At 59.5% G+C, this 15,027-nt stretch overlaps 6 protein-coding genes across 6 annotated transcripts; all 6 read right to left on the reverse strand.

The window, feature by feature from the left end:
* Positions 1-1,455: 1,455 nt before the first annotated feature.
* On the reverse strand, positions 1,456-2,659 carry TRAVEDRAFT_134072 (uncharacterized protein; the record flags this gene model as incomplete). Its single annotated transcript, XM_008045494.1, has 3 exons — positions 1,456-1,630; positions 1,681-1,811; positions 1,862-2,659. The coding sequence occupies 3 exons, from the start codon at positions 2,657-2,659 to the stop codon at positions 1,456-1,458; spliced, it is 1,104 nt and encodes a 367-aa protein (XP_008043685.1).
* Positions 2,660-2,932: 273 nt separating this feature from the next.
* TRAVEDRAFT_104792 (uncharacterized protein) lies at positions 2,933-3,169 on the reverse strand (the record flags this gene model as incomplete). Its single annotated transcript, XM_008045495.1, has 2 exons — positions 2,933-3,008; positions 3,063-3,169. Coding segments are annotated over 2 exons (183 nt in total), but the record flags the coding sequence as incomplete, so codon positions are not given.
* Positions 3,170-7,087: 3,918 nt separating this feature from the next.
* TRAVEDRAFT_154691 (uncharacterized protein) lies at positions 7,088-9,534 on the reverse strand. Its single transcript, XM_008045496.1, has 11 exons — positions 9,190-9,534; positions 9,040-9,129; positions 8,887-8,970; positions 8,812-8,835; positions 8,695-8,754; positions 8,487-8,643; positions 8,395-8,426; positions 8,080-8,338; positions 7,744-8,021; positions 7,629-7,690; positions 7,088-7,577 (listed from the first exon to the last, which is right to left on the reverse strand). The coding sequence occupies exons 1-11, from the start codon at positions 9,414-9,416 to the stop codon at positions 7,150-7,152; spliced, it is 1,701 nt and encodes a 566-aa protein (XP_008043687.1). The 5' UTR covers positions 9,417-9,534; the 3' UTR covers positions 7,088-7,149.
* Positions 9,535-10,083: 549 nt separating this feature from the next.
* On the reverse strand, positions 10,084-11,057 carry TRAVEDRAFT_174001 (signal peptidase complex catalytic subunit SEC11). Its single transcript, XM_008045497.1, has 6 exons — positions 11,004-11,057; positions 10,832-10,941; positions 10,591-10,761; positions 10,387-10,521; positions 10,287-10,323; positions 10,084-10,229 (listed from the first exon to the last, which is right to left on the reverse strand). Exons 1-6 carry the CDS (start codon positions 11,049-11,051, stop codon positions 10,158-10,160), a joined length of 573 nt encoding a protein of 190 aa, XP_008043688.1. The 5' UTR covers positions 11,052-11,057; the 3' UTR covers positions 10,084-10,157.
* A 324-nt stretch (positions 11,058-11,381) lies between these two features.
* On the reverse strand, positions 11,382-12,522 carry TRAVEDRAFT_154698 (uncharacterized protein). Its single transcript, XM_008045498.1, has 3 exons — positions 12,203-12,522; positions 11,933-12,137; positions 11,382-11,880 (listed from the first exon to the last, which is right to left on the reverse strand). Exons 1-3 carry the CDS (start codon positions 12,508-12,510, stop codon positions 11,476-11,478), a joined length of 918 nt encoding a protein of 305 aa, XP_008043689.1. The 5' UTR covers positions 12,511-12,522; the 3' UTR covers positions 11,382-11,475.
* A 273-nt stretch (positions 12,523-12,795) lies between these two features.
* On the reverse strand, positions 12,796-14,453 carry TRAVEDRAFT_174006 (uncharacterized protein). Its single transcript, XM_008045499.1, has one exon. It carries the CDS (start codon positions 14,435-14,437, stop codon positions 13,055-13,057), a length of 1,383 nt encoding a protein of 460 aa, XP_008043690.1. The 5' UTR covers positions 14,438-14,453; the 3' UTR covers positions 12,796-13,054.
* Between the last annotated feature and the right edge of the window lie 574 nt (positions 14,454-15,027).

Below are 15,027 nucleotides of genomic sequence, written 5' to 3' on the forward strand. Positions count from 1 at the left end.
CGGAGGAACTCTGGGGTGCGTACCGGCCCTGGGGCTGAGGTTCGTACATCACCGCAGACTGAGGCGAGTCGTAGCTGCTCTGCGCGCTGTACCGCCGGTCATCAACGATGTCGTCTCCGCTGCTGTACTGCATATTGTAGTCCTCTTGCGGTTGCTGCATGGGCTCATGACCGTTCGACGCCGGCGGCGGCGGTGGCGGGTAGCTCTCGTACGGCGTAGACACAGAGGGCGACTCAGGCACCGACACAGACGCACGGTTCGACGTGTTCGGAAGGGAAGTCTGGATCGTAGACGTGAGCGGCGAAGGCGGCGGGGGCGCAGCACGCGCGGCCGGCGCGAGGGGCGGCGCAGAGGGGGCGGGCGTCGCCCCAGCAGCGGTGGAGACGGACGACGTGCGCTGCCTCCTCGGGTTCGGTTGCCCTGTCATGGGCCGGACCCGGAGCGGGCCGTCGTACACCTTCGGTCCACTCCGTTCCTTGCCCTTCTCCTTCTCCCTGTCTTTCGGCGGCTTCTTCGCATCGGGCTTCGACTTCCCCTCCCCGTTGACCGCCGCGGGCTCCTTGGGTGGCGCGGGCGCCGCGCGCGACGACGACGCCGCGGCGGAAGGGCGGGGACGCTCGGGCTTCGACGAGCTCACCGACGCACCGACGAACGGCAGCTGGAAGCCTGAGGACGCGACGAGCGGCTCGGACTCGACTTCCGCGTGCTTTCGCTTCGTGCCCGCCGACGCGCTGCTGGCGGATCCTCCGCCTCGCGCGGCATCCGCCTTTCGCTTCATGGCCTCGACGATCCGGACGGCCTCGCTTCTGCTCCCGACGCCGTTCTTTTCGGCGTGCGAGCCCTCGACGCCCATCCGGGACGAGCCGAGCTCCCTGAGGACGTCCAGGGCGCACGTCACGCTCTTCATGCCCTCCGTTGCGATGATGCTGTTCGGCTCCTGGATGACGGCATGCGCGCAGACGACGGCGGCGTCGAACAGCGTCCGGCCAAAGTCGTAAAAGTCGAATACTGCCGGCCGCGTCTGGCCCCATACGGAATGTAGCAGGCGTGACGCATACACGATGTTGTGCGCCGCAGTGATCGTGCCGAAGACCGCCTGGTGTGCGGGCTTGTTCTGAGCGGCCGCCTCCTTGAGGAACGGAAGGTAGAGCTTCATGATCAAGCGCTGGGCGAGGATGGCAAGCTCGCACTTCTGGGCAAGGCGGAAGGGAGAGCCGGAAAGGGGAGGAAGGGGCTTCGACATGTCCTGTGTCATCTCGAGTTGGAAACCCGAAGGCAGCTCCTGGAGGAAGACGCTGACGTCTCCTTCGAAATTGCTTGCCGAATCGATGGAGAGATCAGCGGTCTCTTCCCCCAAGGGATCCCTGAAGGTCTGCTTCTTGACATTCTTGACGAGCTGTGCGAGCCTGGACCAACGTCAGTTGAAGGACTCACTTGTGCGGCGATAACTGAGCATTACCTGCACTTCAAGCTGAAGTATACCGACGACTTATCGCCGTCCGCGCTCTCAGATGTAGGTAGTGAGGTGGACGAAGGGGTGAACTTTTCTTCGTCGACGTCCGCCGGTAACCGCGTTGTATGCGTGTTGTCCGCGATCAACGGAGGGTGCCCCATACAGTCGGCAACGAAGCTGCTCAATACAGGTCAGAACGTAAGGCATAAGGCAATCCAGAGGCTTACAGGTCATAGTAGATCACGTCCCACCACAGTCGCCTACGCGACTCGGCTTCGAAGAGGTTGAACGTGCCGGGGAACTCGTCCGGGTCTATGGCCAAGCCCATCATGCGTGCCACGTTGACCATCTTGCCGACCTGTACAGGCAATTAGCATGCCTCTCCAACGATGTTAGGATATCACTCACCAGAGGGAAGACATTCTGCGCGACGCTCATCTGGCCTTCGTGCAACATAAACAACACCTGTAGGACCATGGACATGACCGAGTCTGGGTCGTACGCAGCCGTCTTCTCGGACAGCTGCAGAGCTTGTTCTGACAGCGCGAATAACGTGGCCGACGTGCCCACAGCATCAGAGGACGGCGACGGCGGTGGCGCGCCAGGGGCCGAGGGCCCTGACTGCTCGGGGCCCTCGTCCCGGGATATGAGAGCACCCAACGCAAAGGCCGCGCTCGCTGCTGCAAAGAAGCTTAGCGTGGGTTTTGGCGCGTTCCTGTCCGGCTCGCCGGAGCCTGAGGGTGGTCCTGACGCTGATGCGCGGGTCTGGTCCTTCTTGCTGCTCGAGCCGTTGCCCTTCGATGACGAGAAGAAGATATCACGGGCGAGATCCGCTTTGGACATGGGACCAGTGCTGACCGACAGACTACCACCCTCGGCCCAGGCGAAGATCGCAGCTATTCGCTGCTCGAAGTGGGGAACGTTGAAGCATGGATGGAGGAGCATCGTTTCCCGGAAGGCCTTCAGATAACGAGCGCGTTCTGGTTCGGCGGGGAGGTAAGCGACTAATGCCGCCGTTACCTGGGGTAATGCGGAAGGGCCGGCAGATGGTGGAGGTAGGAAGACGTCGTAGGATGCGGGTGGATGTAGGGTACGTAGGCTGCCAACGGGAAGAGTGACCTGGCTCCCTACAGGGAACGAACAGGGAGGTATTGACGCGGCTGTTGGCTCCAGCTTGACGCTCACGCTGGAGGTGGACGGTCGCATAGGGCTAGAGTGGTTGTCTTGCGCCGACGTCCTGGCGGCTTTCGGGTCGCTGCCTTCATCCTCGAGCTCGTTGAGCCATAGGCTGGCAACGTCCTCCAAGTTGATTACAACAGAGCTACCGGAGGCGCCCTGTGCTAGGAGGGCGCGGTCATTGCATGGTAGACCGGCCATCAAGGTCTGTCCGGTGGAAGAAGGGCCGGCCCTACTGCTGCCAACAACACCCGACGATTGTCGCAGTGAGGGCAATCCTGCGAGGGCAGCAGAGACGGTTGTCGACGGTGATGTTGATTGGAGCTGGGCCAAAACTCTCTCGATTTCGATAATGCGATTGTGTAGGGTTTGCACGTCCCTAGAGGAGACGCAAGTTAGAGGGGATTGGCAACGGCGACACGGCGCAACTTACACCTTCTCTGCAGCGGCCTGAGAATAAACGCATCGTTGTACCGTGTCACGTTTAAGACATGAGCTGCAGGGGGTCCGGCGGTCGCATTTGAGCTTCAGTCGTTTGCACTACGAGATGGGATCAGCATCATATTCTCTATAGCTGCTATATCTCTTCCGCGGCTGACGAGTCGGTGGGAGGTTTACGGGGACGGCACAACTTGAAGCATGAGGATATTACCGAATACATCGGACACGGCAAGGGGGGATCCTTGGAAGCTGCTACTTCGAGTAGAGGGGACTTACTTCTGCACAGACAACCGTGATACGAGAGCGTATATGTCTACAAGGGCGTCATTCAGGCGTTGTGGCAGGAATACAGCGAGTGCGCGGGGACCGAGTACGCACGGTCCGCTGGAGCACTTCTGTTGTGTTGAAGAGGAATTGTGTCCGCCAGCACCACTTGGCGAATGTTCCAAGCCGTGTCCGTTCTGCATGGAGGAAGATGACGCTGAGGGCGCGTAGGCCATTGATGAACCGGCCGGGGTGCTAGGATGGGTGTGCCCTGAGTCGATGTCTAGTACAGGTGTCCCCTCCATTGCGGGGGTCGTAGTTTGGGCAGGAACCAGGGAGCCAGAGACAAGGACAGACGAGGATACAGGAAAGAGGCGGGGAGGCGGGAGGATGGAGGAGGGAGGGGAGGATGGGGGAGGGCGCGGGAAATGTGTCCAGCCATTGCTAGCCGATCTCATGAACCTGATCGGGACCCAGGTCACCGCCACCTACCCGATCAAGAATTACTGCTCGCTCAGTCTCCGGGGTCTACACCAGTCTCCAAGTAGTCTGAAATTCGAGCCAATTGGTTCGCGCTCTCACTCATACATGCACTCTGTCACCGTCTTGAGGCTAGTAGTACGTACGTATCGGGCATCTAAACGTCTACCAAAATGGCCTCAGTATATACAAACCTTCAAGTAAACGCAGGATCCGGAAGGTGTGTCCACAGGTTCAATGTTTTTGTCGCAAGGACGTGGCATTAATGGTCAACGATGGATGAGGCCAGTTAACCTTAACAGATGTGTGGGGGATGACCACGACGGTTTACCAGATAAATTTTACTGTTTCCGTTTGAGGGAAGTGCAGGTCGTTCAAGACACTGTTTGAGGCCCACACAGGAAAGGCGAGGCGCAACCCCATCTTCCCTTGGTAAAAGGTGTCGTCGCCTTTTCCCAATTGATAATTGCACCCTTCTCAAAGGGTATAATGGGGGAATTGTGAAGGATGTATTTGATTCATAAAACTTCCCAACAGATTCCGTCGCATGATTACAGCGTTTTCTCTCTGGTGAAACTTTGTTGGCCCTTCCTGAACGATAACTGACGGCGAGTACTTTCTATGCAGCGTCCACAGCTGAACATGTCGCAAGAAGGTCCAGAAAGTGTGCTTTATTCTGACAAGCTACTCCAATAAGTTCGCTGCTGCTCCGCTCATAAGACACCCCAAACCCGTAGTTCATGAGACGATGAGACGTCTCTGTGGCATAGCGCCGTGGCGCATCTTCAAGCCGGATACTTGCCGCATTTTAAGAAGCAAGCCGGTGAGTCAAACCCAAAGGGACCGTCTGATCAGCTGCTCCCGCACTCTGACATTGCAGCAATTCTGCTCCCATACCCGGACAGCGCAGCCGGTGCGCACCGTGCCATGCGGCTACTTGCCACCCACGAAAGGCTAATCGCTACGCCCTGCGCACATGCCCGCCGCCACCCCGACCCATGATCCCTGCATAGCGAGGCACGTTCTTGCCCGCACACCACCTCGCCTTCGAGCTTGACAAGACCCCGAAGTATGCGACGTCACCACCCCGTTCTTTCGCCGCAACATGAAACGGTGCCTATCAAGGACTTCTGTCTTCCGTGGCCCGGGGATGCCACCGACCCGTCAGCGGGACGGGTCTTCCCACCGCAAATCCCCATCGCGCTGCGACCATGGGAAGAGAACGTGGGTCGGACGCGATAGACGCGTCTGGGCCGGCGGCATCTGTGCACGGGACGACTCCTTCCGTTCCAGGATGCGTCTCCTCCGCTCTGCTTCCCCCAACGTTCGCGAAGGCAGCGACGTTCCCGCCCATTGTCCTCCTTTTTTCTCCCTTTCTCCCCAGGCGCGTGGAACCCCGGACGGCCCTTGGGCGCCTCGCTGGCGGGCTGTCGTATTTGCATTTTCCATGCCGGCGGCAGCCAGAAGAGCCCTCGATCGCGTTGAGTGTACCGCAACAGCCACCACAAGAAACTCGGTCCGCATGGCTGTGAAGCGTCAGCCACCTCACGCGGTAGTTTACCGGATGCTGCTGCAGAGCCCCTATGGCGCGTCATCTCGAAATTCGGTGCTCTGCTCTGCTGGACCTGCATGCGGTCAGGAGCCCCTATCGCCATCTTGTCATCTGCCACCACTCCCTGCGTCTGCGCGAATCAGAGCATTTGCAAACCATCTGCTCGCTGATACTGGCCACTGGGCCGTCTTCGCGATCGCGCCGTCTGTCACGCCGTCCTTGACTGAAGTTTGCAGCGCCATGATCTTCTCTGTCATATCCGTGGCCAACCGGGATATTGAACTTCATGACACCACAGCACTCGAGCACAGCTCCAGGACCACCGCGTGCCCCAATCAATTGACCCCTCTCCGGCCATCATACCTAGTTCCGAACTCCGCACTGCCGCTGTCGTACCCCGGTCTCCTCTCTCCCCCACAAAACGACAAATCGCCCTCCGCGGAACACCGCGAGCCCAAGGAGAGGCGCCGCGCAGTGCATTCCCACCGCGCCCAGCAACTCTCTTCGACCCCTGCCGTAAGACGGAGGATAAGCACGGCGCAGCAAATTCGAAACCGGGGGCAATCTGGGTCTGCGCATGATACAGGCACTTCCGAGGGCGCAACTTGCAAGCAACCCGCCACAGGTTAGGTCCGCGCTCGGACTCGCTCGCTCCTGGGAAGTGGTCTTTGTTTGTTCCGTGTCTTCTCGGTTTGATCTATCAGGACTCATCCCGAACACACGCCGCCGGCACGATGGTGCCGAGAGACTAGTGCAGGTACGCACTGGCACGACAGACGACAAACGGCGCAAGCTACGAGCCCGGGGAGCCCGTACAGTGACGCACATGCGCCTCATTTCGCACGACGGCATGTCAAGACCATGCTGCTACGCGTCCAACGCACAGGACGAGATGGCAGAAGACATCGCGGCGCCTGTTATCGTCGTCCAGGAGGCGCTGTTCCTATAGCACGTCGCGCAGATGGATGCGCCCGGAATAAACCCTGTAATCGCTCAAACTGCGTAGCGCATCAGCAGCATCGCTCGGAAACCAACGGAGCATTTTGGCAAATCGTTCCGGCGTTGACACTGACAGATATCGCGGCGCGTTCTTCCGATGTTCCTGGCAGCGGACGTATGTATTTGTCTCGTCGTTCATATCCACGCTCATACAGGCCCTGCCCCAGTGTCATGCCGCTAGCGTTGGAACTTGACAGGTCCATCTCATTATGCGGATGACGGCGCCAGTTCGTGACTATAATGTTTGCTCCCGTGTCCGAATCGCACCGGAGACAGCAGTGACGCTCATATATTGCGGCCGCAGGAACTGTATCACCGTGCAATAGTATGCTCTGCGGGCACAGTTTACGAGATGAAACGTAAATCCCGAACGGCATCCAATAAATCGCCGTGTCCTCCCAAATACCAATAACGCTCGTATACCTCTGTATTTCAACATTGGCAGCATCTTCCCGCCGAGACCCCCACGAAGCAAAGAGGCAGCTAGATAGGCACGTATAATTAGCATCTTTCTCGAGGGGAAGCGAGACGATAGCGTGGCTGCGTGGGGGCTAGCTTCGTGCGCGCGTACCTTTTTCAAAATGGCCGCATGTCGATTGCCCTGGCCGGTCCGAGGCTCACGTCCTGGTCGTTACGAGATCATAATGAGCAAGCAATGGATACTGAACACGAACCGAATGAGATGCATCGTACACAGGTATCTGAGCTTCGTAAGTTCGTAGGCAAAGTGCGATGCTGTAAGTAGCGCCTCTCCATATAACGTTAAAAGTTCCACCATGGTTTACTACCAAAGTCGAAACAAGTCCCCCGCCCCCCTCGCGCGCGGCGCCATATTACTAGGCCCACGCCCCTCCTCGACGCCCTTGCTCTCCCTCCGCGCCGCCCTCCTCCTGATATACCACAGCTCCGCCGCCCTCGCCAGCGCGTACACGGGCACGCTGACCACGAAGCCCATGAGCATCCCGATGTCGCCCGTGCCGTGCGCCGCGATCGGGCCTGTGTACCACACTTGCTGTATGCACGGCACGATGATCGCGACGGACGCCCCGAGCGCGCACATGGCCGCGAACCCGCTCGGGAGGTTGGGATGGCGCGGGGTGTCCCATGCGTTCGGGACGTCGTAGGCGGTGAGCGAGTAGGACCCGCGTCGGAAGAGGTAGTGCTCGGTCAGGGCGATCGCGCAGTAGGGCGCGAGCCAGTACCCGATGAGCGCTACGGGACGGTCAGTATGCGGACGCGTTGGGAGAGACGGGTGGAGCGTACCGAGGATGTCGACGAAAGTGCTGTAGAACTTGGTAGCGCCGACTATGGCTATCGGGATCATTCTAGAGTGCAACGTCAGCCAGGACCCGCCACCCGCTATGAAAAGGCGACATACATAGCAGTGGAGACCACGGCGACGACAAAGCGCGGCACGCGCGCGAACTTGCGGTGGATGGTCATGAAGCTCGTGCATACAGTGTACATCGTCGGCGCACACGCGCTGGGCGCGGTGAGACTGAGGAGCACGAGCATGAACTTGCCGAACCCGCCAGTTGGAGAGAGGATTGCCGCGACCAGCCCTCCGACGTCGTTCCCATCCCCCAGCCCCGTTTCCCATTCTGGGACGTAAACCGCGGTAGCAGCAAATGCCGCGCCTAACATGTGTGCAGGGAGCTTTACAGACCACGGTTAGCCCACCAGACCGCAGACAAATGCAGCGGATAAGACATACGCTGGAAACGAAGAATCCGAGGTACGCATAGATGAAGACCCTCCACGCCGACGCGTCTTTGTCGTGGTAGACACCGTGGTCCGGAGTGAGCGTCGCCCAGGCCACGACGGTGGCGGAGAGGGACGCGCCGAAGGACATGAACATCGATGCCGGCGCAGGCTCGGGGTTCACCACTGGTGCGTTAATAAGGTTCTTGCCTCCGACGGCCAGCATGACAATGAAGGCGATCACGTTGGGTATCCAGATCAGCGTTTCATACCTGGCCGTCTGTAGTCAGTACGTGGGCAAGTCCTTCATTGACGAATAGATACTAACCAATGGAGGACCCGGGAACCGCAGAACGTGATCTATGGGACAAAACAGTTTCAATCCACGCACGCGCATAAGCATGCACGACCCCTGCTTACTATTAATGTAGTGAGAGCAATGATGACGATCCCGACCGTTGCGCTCAGGTGGCCTGATACCTCGGCGAGCACTTGTCCGCCAATGATACTGTTCACGACGAGGTAGCCTTGCATCGACAGTACGTTCAGCAGACTAGGAATGATGGCACCGTAGTACCTATACCCGGAGTCAGTCTATATGCATACGAGTGGGTAGGGTGTCACTGACCCCCACGTAAATCGACTTTGCACCATCGAGCGCGTCCCCAGTTTTGGACCAAACGTCGCGCTGTATAACGCTATGAGCCCGCGCATTGGAATGCATACCAGAGGAAACCGTGCTTACAAGAACGCTGGAAAGGCACAGGTGCTGCATCATGTTCAGCGAAAACAAGCTCGAAAGCCAACGTGCCACACTCACATCAAGTCGACGACTAGGATCACATAAAATGAATCGCGGATGCCTAGGCTATAATACGCAGGCCCGACAGTCCCAGCGCTGAGTCTAAACACCGACATTGGTTTGGTAAGCATACGACTCGGGTGCATGAGCCAGAGAGTTGGTTCTACATACGTCAAGATGTTCGCGTTCGCGGAGAACCAGACGAAGAAGAATTGATACAAGCGTTTGTCCGTCCGCTGATCCTCCGGAATTGGGGATATCCTGCCCAGCACGCCCGGCCGTCAATACTATAGCGCACCTCCATATTGGCACACAACGCACCCATTGACCTCCAAGCCCCACTTCGCAAGCTGCCTAGTAATTCGATGCAGCAGCTTCCCAATCCTCGTCTTCGCTTCGTGTGCGACATTGTCTTCCTCGATGACGAGCACCGTTTCCGGGTACTTCTCGCGGACATCCGTCGAGTCGATCGTCGGGGACGCCAGATAAGACGGAAGCTCCTCCTTCTCCTTCTGGATGCTGTCCGAGTCGCCGTCGAAAACGAGCATCGTTCTACCCTCAGTGAAGCGGGGTGCAGTCCAGGTAGTCGGTGACCTTCAGTAGGCAGACCTGCAGGAAGAAAGACGACGACGATCAGGCCCTCTGTGGGCGTGAGGAGCAAGGTCGGGAGCAGGGGGCGGGCGGAGCGAGGACGAGGACATGGCACTCATAATGCGTGGGGCGTCCCACGATAAGTCCGCGATCCCTGAACCCCAGATACCAGGAAGAACCAGAAGGCTGGGATGGGAAGGCCTGCTGAACCTTTGGTCCCGCCAGGTGTGGATAAAGGGCAGATAAGCAGGACGCTTTGCCGCGCAGCCTCAGTGAACGCACCCCTGGTCGCCGCCAAGGACGGCAAACTGAACGCTGCAAGTGTATGCATGCGCATACATGTACGCAGAGGCATCGAGGTGAGGCGAGACTTGTGTGCAGGATCCGAGTTTGTGCACTGGCTCGCACGGGCGAGCGAAAATGTGTCCGAGCGTGTGCGCAGCACGTCCGGTGGATCGTCCTCGAAGCCACATACTGAACGTTGAGTGGCGGGAAGCCGGAACCGATTCCGCATTAGTGGAGAAGGATTCGGCGGCCTCCCACACTTTTAGAGCCGGTAAAGTAGAGCATCCTCTCGCCTCCGACCAGAACGTGGCTTTCTGTGAAATTGCCTTCAGATTCGGTCGTCGGAGAAATGCCATCAGAATGCGCGAGAGGATAAGATACGATCTAAAGTACAAGATAGCTGAGAGTTGCCCTTACTCCCTCTGAACAAGTGCCAAAAGCCCGAGGCCACCCAGCAGGGCGTACTTCAGCTGCGGGAAATCGTTCTGGGACCCGGCAATTACCGTCAGTATATGATCGTGGCTGAGTTAAAAGGTACGCACCATGGCAATAGTCACATAGCCAGCGTATGGTAGGAATCTGCGCAACATACGTACGTCAAGTCTCCGCGTCGAACGGACATGCAGGAGGAAGAGTGCTTACCCCCTGACTTTGCCGACGATGTGCTTCCGTTCTAACCACTCCAAACCCTGGTAGAGCTCGATGTCGTCTATGTGGTTGTTGTCACCCTTGGTCAGCAGTCGCTGCCTTTGTGCTAGCGGACTCGCTGCGACAGCACTATACATCCAGGTGAGTTGAGAACGGATCCACGCAGAGGCACAGCACGATCGTTGCGAAAGCACGCACTCCTTCTTTCCCGCCGGGGTCCAATCGTGCGTCTCCAACACTCGGTGGACGATGGGGATATCAGCGCCCGGAATCTTGTACACAGTGATATCGCCGGTCTTATATAGCTGGTCGGTGGGGTTTGTGAGGAAGAGGAGGTCGCCACGATAGAACGCCGGTTCCATAGAGCCACTGGCAGCACACTACGGTTAGCACCCCAGATCCTGCGCATCCATTCGTCCAATCCAAAATCACAGCGCACCTGAGCACAACAACGATAGGAGACTCCGTGTTCGTGATGAGACCCAAGCCCTTCCAGATCATGAGTCCGGAGGCGAGGACGGAGACAAAGTTGAGGATCTGCAGCAACACCTAGACGTCCCACCAACGCGTTTAGTGTCTCTTTCGACGCATCGCAGACACAGACAACGCACATGGCGAACTCCTAGCCTCCGGAGGGTCTTGAGCTCGTCCGCGAACATGGTGGGGAGAGGGTGAAAGTGCTTTGGGGAGACACGTGCAAGCGCGCACCCTAATGCAGCGACACGTCCCCGGCGTCAACGCGTCGCGATCATCCTGGGGGCGCAGCGCGGGTCGTTGCCCCCGACCTTTCTCATCGGCGCGTCGCGGTCGTACACCCTTCAGAGGTTCGAAATGCTTCGCGATCGTATCAAACTGTAGGGAAGTATGTCTCACAGAGTTATAAACTTCAGAAAACGTTCAAACTACTGGTCGCGGGGGATAATACTCCTCCACGGTCTCCAGCGCCCATTCTGACGCTCATTCCCCCAAAGACGGAGTTAATACCGTGTTCTTTCCAGATTTACTGCGCACATACACGCGGTCCTCTAGAATGACTGTAAGTAATGCTACAACATGATTTAATTGACTGCTTCAGCACTCTCTTCAACTTAACCACCCATCCATACGTGCCCAGACATCCTTCTGCTCGCCCCTCCACTCCTCCCTCTTATCCCGCACACACTCTTCGCATAGTCCCTCTGCCGCCCAGTCGATCGCGATGATCTCCTCCAACGTCTCCAGCGGCCGACAAAGTCCGTTCTCGTCCAGCGCGCGCTGGATCACGAGCGGCATCCACTTCTCCGCGAACACGTCCGTGCACGCCATGTGCCCCGCGGTCGCGACGGTAAAGAGGATCGGGGTGAAGTGCGCGATGAGGTTATCGAGCAGCGCGTCGCACCGCGCGGACAATTCGGGGGATAGCGGCAGGCGCGGGGCAGGTGCGTTGGGGTCGTCCGCGCCGTGGTCGTGCGAGTGCGTTGCAATGCTATAGTACAACGCTTTGCGGATCTGCGGTGCGTTAGCGGTGCTTAGAACATCTCAGCGTGCGACGACTACTCACCGAGGGTATGTCGTGCTTGACCGCGAGCGTAAGGGCTTCCTCTGCGTGCTCCATGGCAAACGGCGCGGACTCCGGATCCGCCGGGAACATCCCCTCGAGCCGCGTCCGCGCCAGAGCATGTATCGCAGGAAAGTCCAGCTGCTCCTTCGCCGACGCGCGCAGCACAGAAGCGACGCGTGTGAACGGCGCGGTGTCGTCTATTGGCCTGCGCGAGCACGTCTTGAGCGTGAGCGGGCGGGGCGCTGCAGGCGGCCGATTTGTAAGACTCACGCATCGTGATAGAGGTGCTCGAGGAGGGCCTCAAAGTCCGCGCTCCTCACCTCTAATGCGTCCGGGATGTGTACGACAACTAGTCCATCGACTGTGTGTCCGTCGTCGGTTGGAGAGGGCCCAAGCGCGGCAAGCACCTTCGAGTGCCGGTGCAGTAGCGTGCGGTGCACCTTGTAGAAGTCATCCTGGGCGCGCACGACGAGCGAGCCGTCCTCGAGCCAATACCGTGCATGCCGACGGATCTCGTGCTGCTGTTCTGTGTTGGTGGTCGCGGTCGATGTCGAGACGGTGAGGGTGAGGGCGGACATGGCGGAGAGGGACTCGGAGCGGCGGAGACTCGCGGGCGAGATGATCGATGTCGCGCAAGCCCAATGCCATTCAATGCAAAGAGGCGCCCATGCAACTCTCCTCCGAGCCACCGTCCACAGCGCGCACAACTCACATACTTCCACCAGTTTATCAAGCATCATGCATTAGCCTGCATGGTAGAAATAAACCTGGCTTAGTGCTATATCCATAGACTTCGACGAAAGGGTGATTTCTAGTGCGAGTCGACTCACGCATCCAGGGGCATATGAACCCACCGTGGTGAGAAAATCTGCATTCACCTCTAAAATCATTGACATGCGTACTACGTTACAACAGCTTCTCTATCTTACACCTCAGACCTACATAGCGTACAGCGCCAGGTATGAACGTCTAATTTTATAAAGTTACAGGAATCCACCGAAGCAAGCCTCTCTTCGCGCAACGCACAATGCACAATACACATGCCCAAACCGTGCAAGAGAAGAAGAAGGAGAAAAAAGGATATAAACGTTCCGAACCTCGATCCAGCCCATATGCTTATACTCAGTCCCGCATCCCCAACAGCGAGCCCGGAGTGACGGCCTCCACCGCCCTCGGGACCAGGCGTTCTCTCCCGCTCCCCATCATCTCTTTAGGCGACAGGACGCCTAGCGGCCCCGTATATGCGGGTGGGCTTCGCGAGCTCGACACAGAGCTCGTCTTCGAGCTCATCTGGAGCAAAAGCGACGCAGCGGTCTCGTCCTCCGGCGTCCACGGCGACACCGACGGCGACATGGACACCGACTTGCGCCCGTGTCGTGGCGGCATCGGCGCATTCGGGCCCTGAGGCACAGTCACCATGGGGTGTGCTGGGCCCGGCAGCGTCAGCGAGGGCATGCTGGCGAGCGTTGCCGTGGGCCGGAATCGGCCGGACGCAGGTGGGGAGGGGAGCTGTACGTTCGTTGGGGACCGTACCGGACCAGCGGAGGGCGACCCGGACATCAGACTGCTTGGGTCGACGTAGGGGTGGGGGAGCCACGACGCGATGGGCGGAAGACGGGGGGAGGGGGTGTTGAAGCCGGGCGACCTCGAGGTGGCCTTTTGGACGTTGAAGGGCACAGGCGAAGGCTGCTCCTCCTCGGCGCCGTTGCCGAGCCCGTGCTCGTCGTCCCCGCCGTACGACTCGTCCTCGTCCTGGCGATGATGAGGGCGTTTCGGCCTGGGGGAGTTCGCTGGGTCTACGACGTCCATCGCATCCTCGACGTGCTTGCGCTTCGTCGCGGGTGGGGACGCGGGGAGTGAAGACGGACGTTCCGTGGGACGGCACTGCGCGCACATCGTGCCCTCGAGCGCCTTCACGCGCGAAATGAGGTCCTCCATGTACTCTACCGCCTTCACAAGCACATCGAGCTTGAACTCCTTCTCCTCCGTCTTCCCCTTCCCCTTCTTCCCCTTTCCGTCGTCCTCCTTCGGGTCCTCGCTCTGGCCAGGCCCAGCTGGAACGACGCTGCCGCGGTCATTTACAAGGGTGCTCAGCGTTGCGAGCGTCTCGTTGATCTTGGTGCGTCGTGCCTTCTCTATCTTCGAGTGGTTCAGCTTCCGGAGCGATTCGCGCGCAGTGCGGGACATAGTGCCAGGCTTGCGCCCGCGTCGTTTCGGAACGCTGGTGGACTCCCTGTCCGGGTCGTACTCGTCCTCCTCAGAGCCCGAGTCCGACGCGGGCGACGGCGGGATGTGATACTCCTTGTCAACAACCTGAGGCTGCTTGGGGAGGATAGGCGGCCGCGGCGCGCGACGTTGTTGGGGTTTATCGGCGGACGACGCGAGACCCTGGAGGGCACCCGGCCGGTCCAGCTCGGTGACCGAGCCCGCGTGGTGCCGCTTAGCGCGGCGCGGCGGGTTGCAGCTCGCAGCGTAGGCAGTCGGCGCGTCCTTCGTTGCAGACATCGGTGGTTCGCGTCGGGCGGGGCGGGGGGCAGTGGGGGGCACACGACAGTCGCTCGGGCGGCCTCGCGAGACATGTGTATGCATATATAGCGCCCCCTGCGAGCGAAGCCAGCGCGTCCGTGGGCGATCTGCCCCTGCGGACGCCCCCTGGCCGACAAATGGTCGTGTGCGCTCGCGCTGCCCAGCAACGTGCGCGTCGCACGACCATCCCCGCGCGCCCTGATTGGCCCGCGCCCATGCACGTGTGGCGCCCCCTCCCGTCAGGCCCGAACGGGAAGGCAGAGTCGTCGCACCAGCCCCGTTCTTCGAGCGTCCGTCGGCGCCCCCGCGGTTCCGCAGGACGCTTCGGCGGTGTTGTATCACACATCAGCAGAGGGGCGGTGTCGCGGCCGATATCAGCTACAGATGGTGCGGGCGACCGTGTGTCGCGTTTGCGGTCGTGTGCAGCGCACCTCGTTCGGGCGACGGCGACCTCCCAGCTCGTGAGCGCAGATGACGGCGCAGCTGCGAAGGCGCAGGCTCGAGGGGAACCACAAACGTGGGAGCCCGGCATGGGAGAGCTCGCGCACGGAAGAGGCAGCGCGTCCTTC

Source organism: Trametes versicolor (genome assembly GCF_000271585.1).
Source record: "Trametes versicolor FP-101664 SS1 unplaced genomic scaffold TRAVEscaffold_12, whole genome shotgun sequence".
NCBI classification, from domain to species: Eukaryota; Fungi; Basidiomycota; class Agaricomycetes; order Polyporales; family Polyporaceae; genus Trametes; species Trametes versicolor.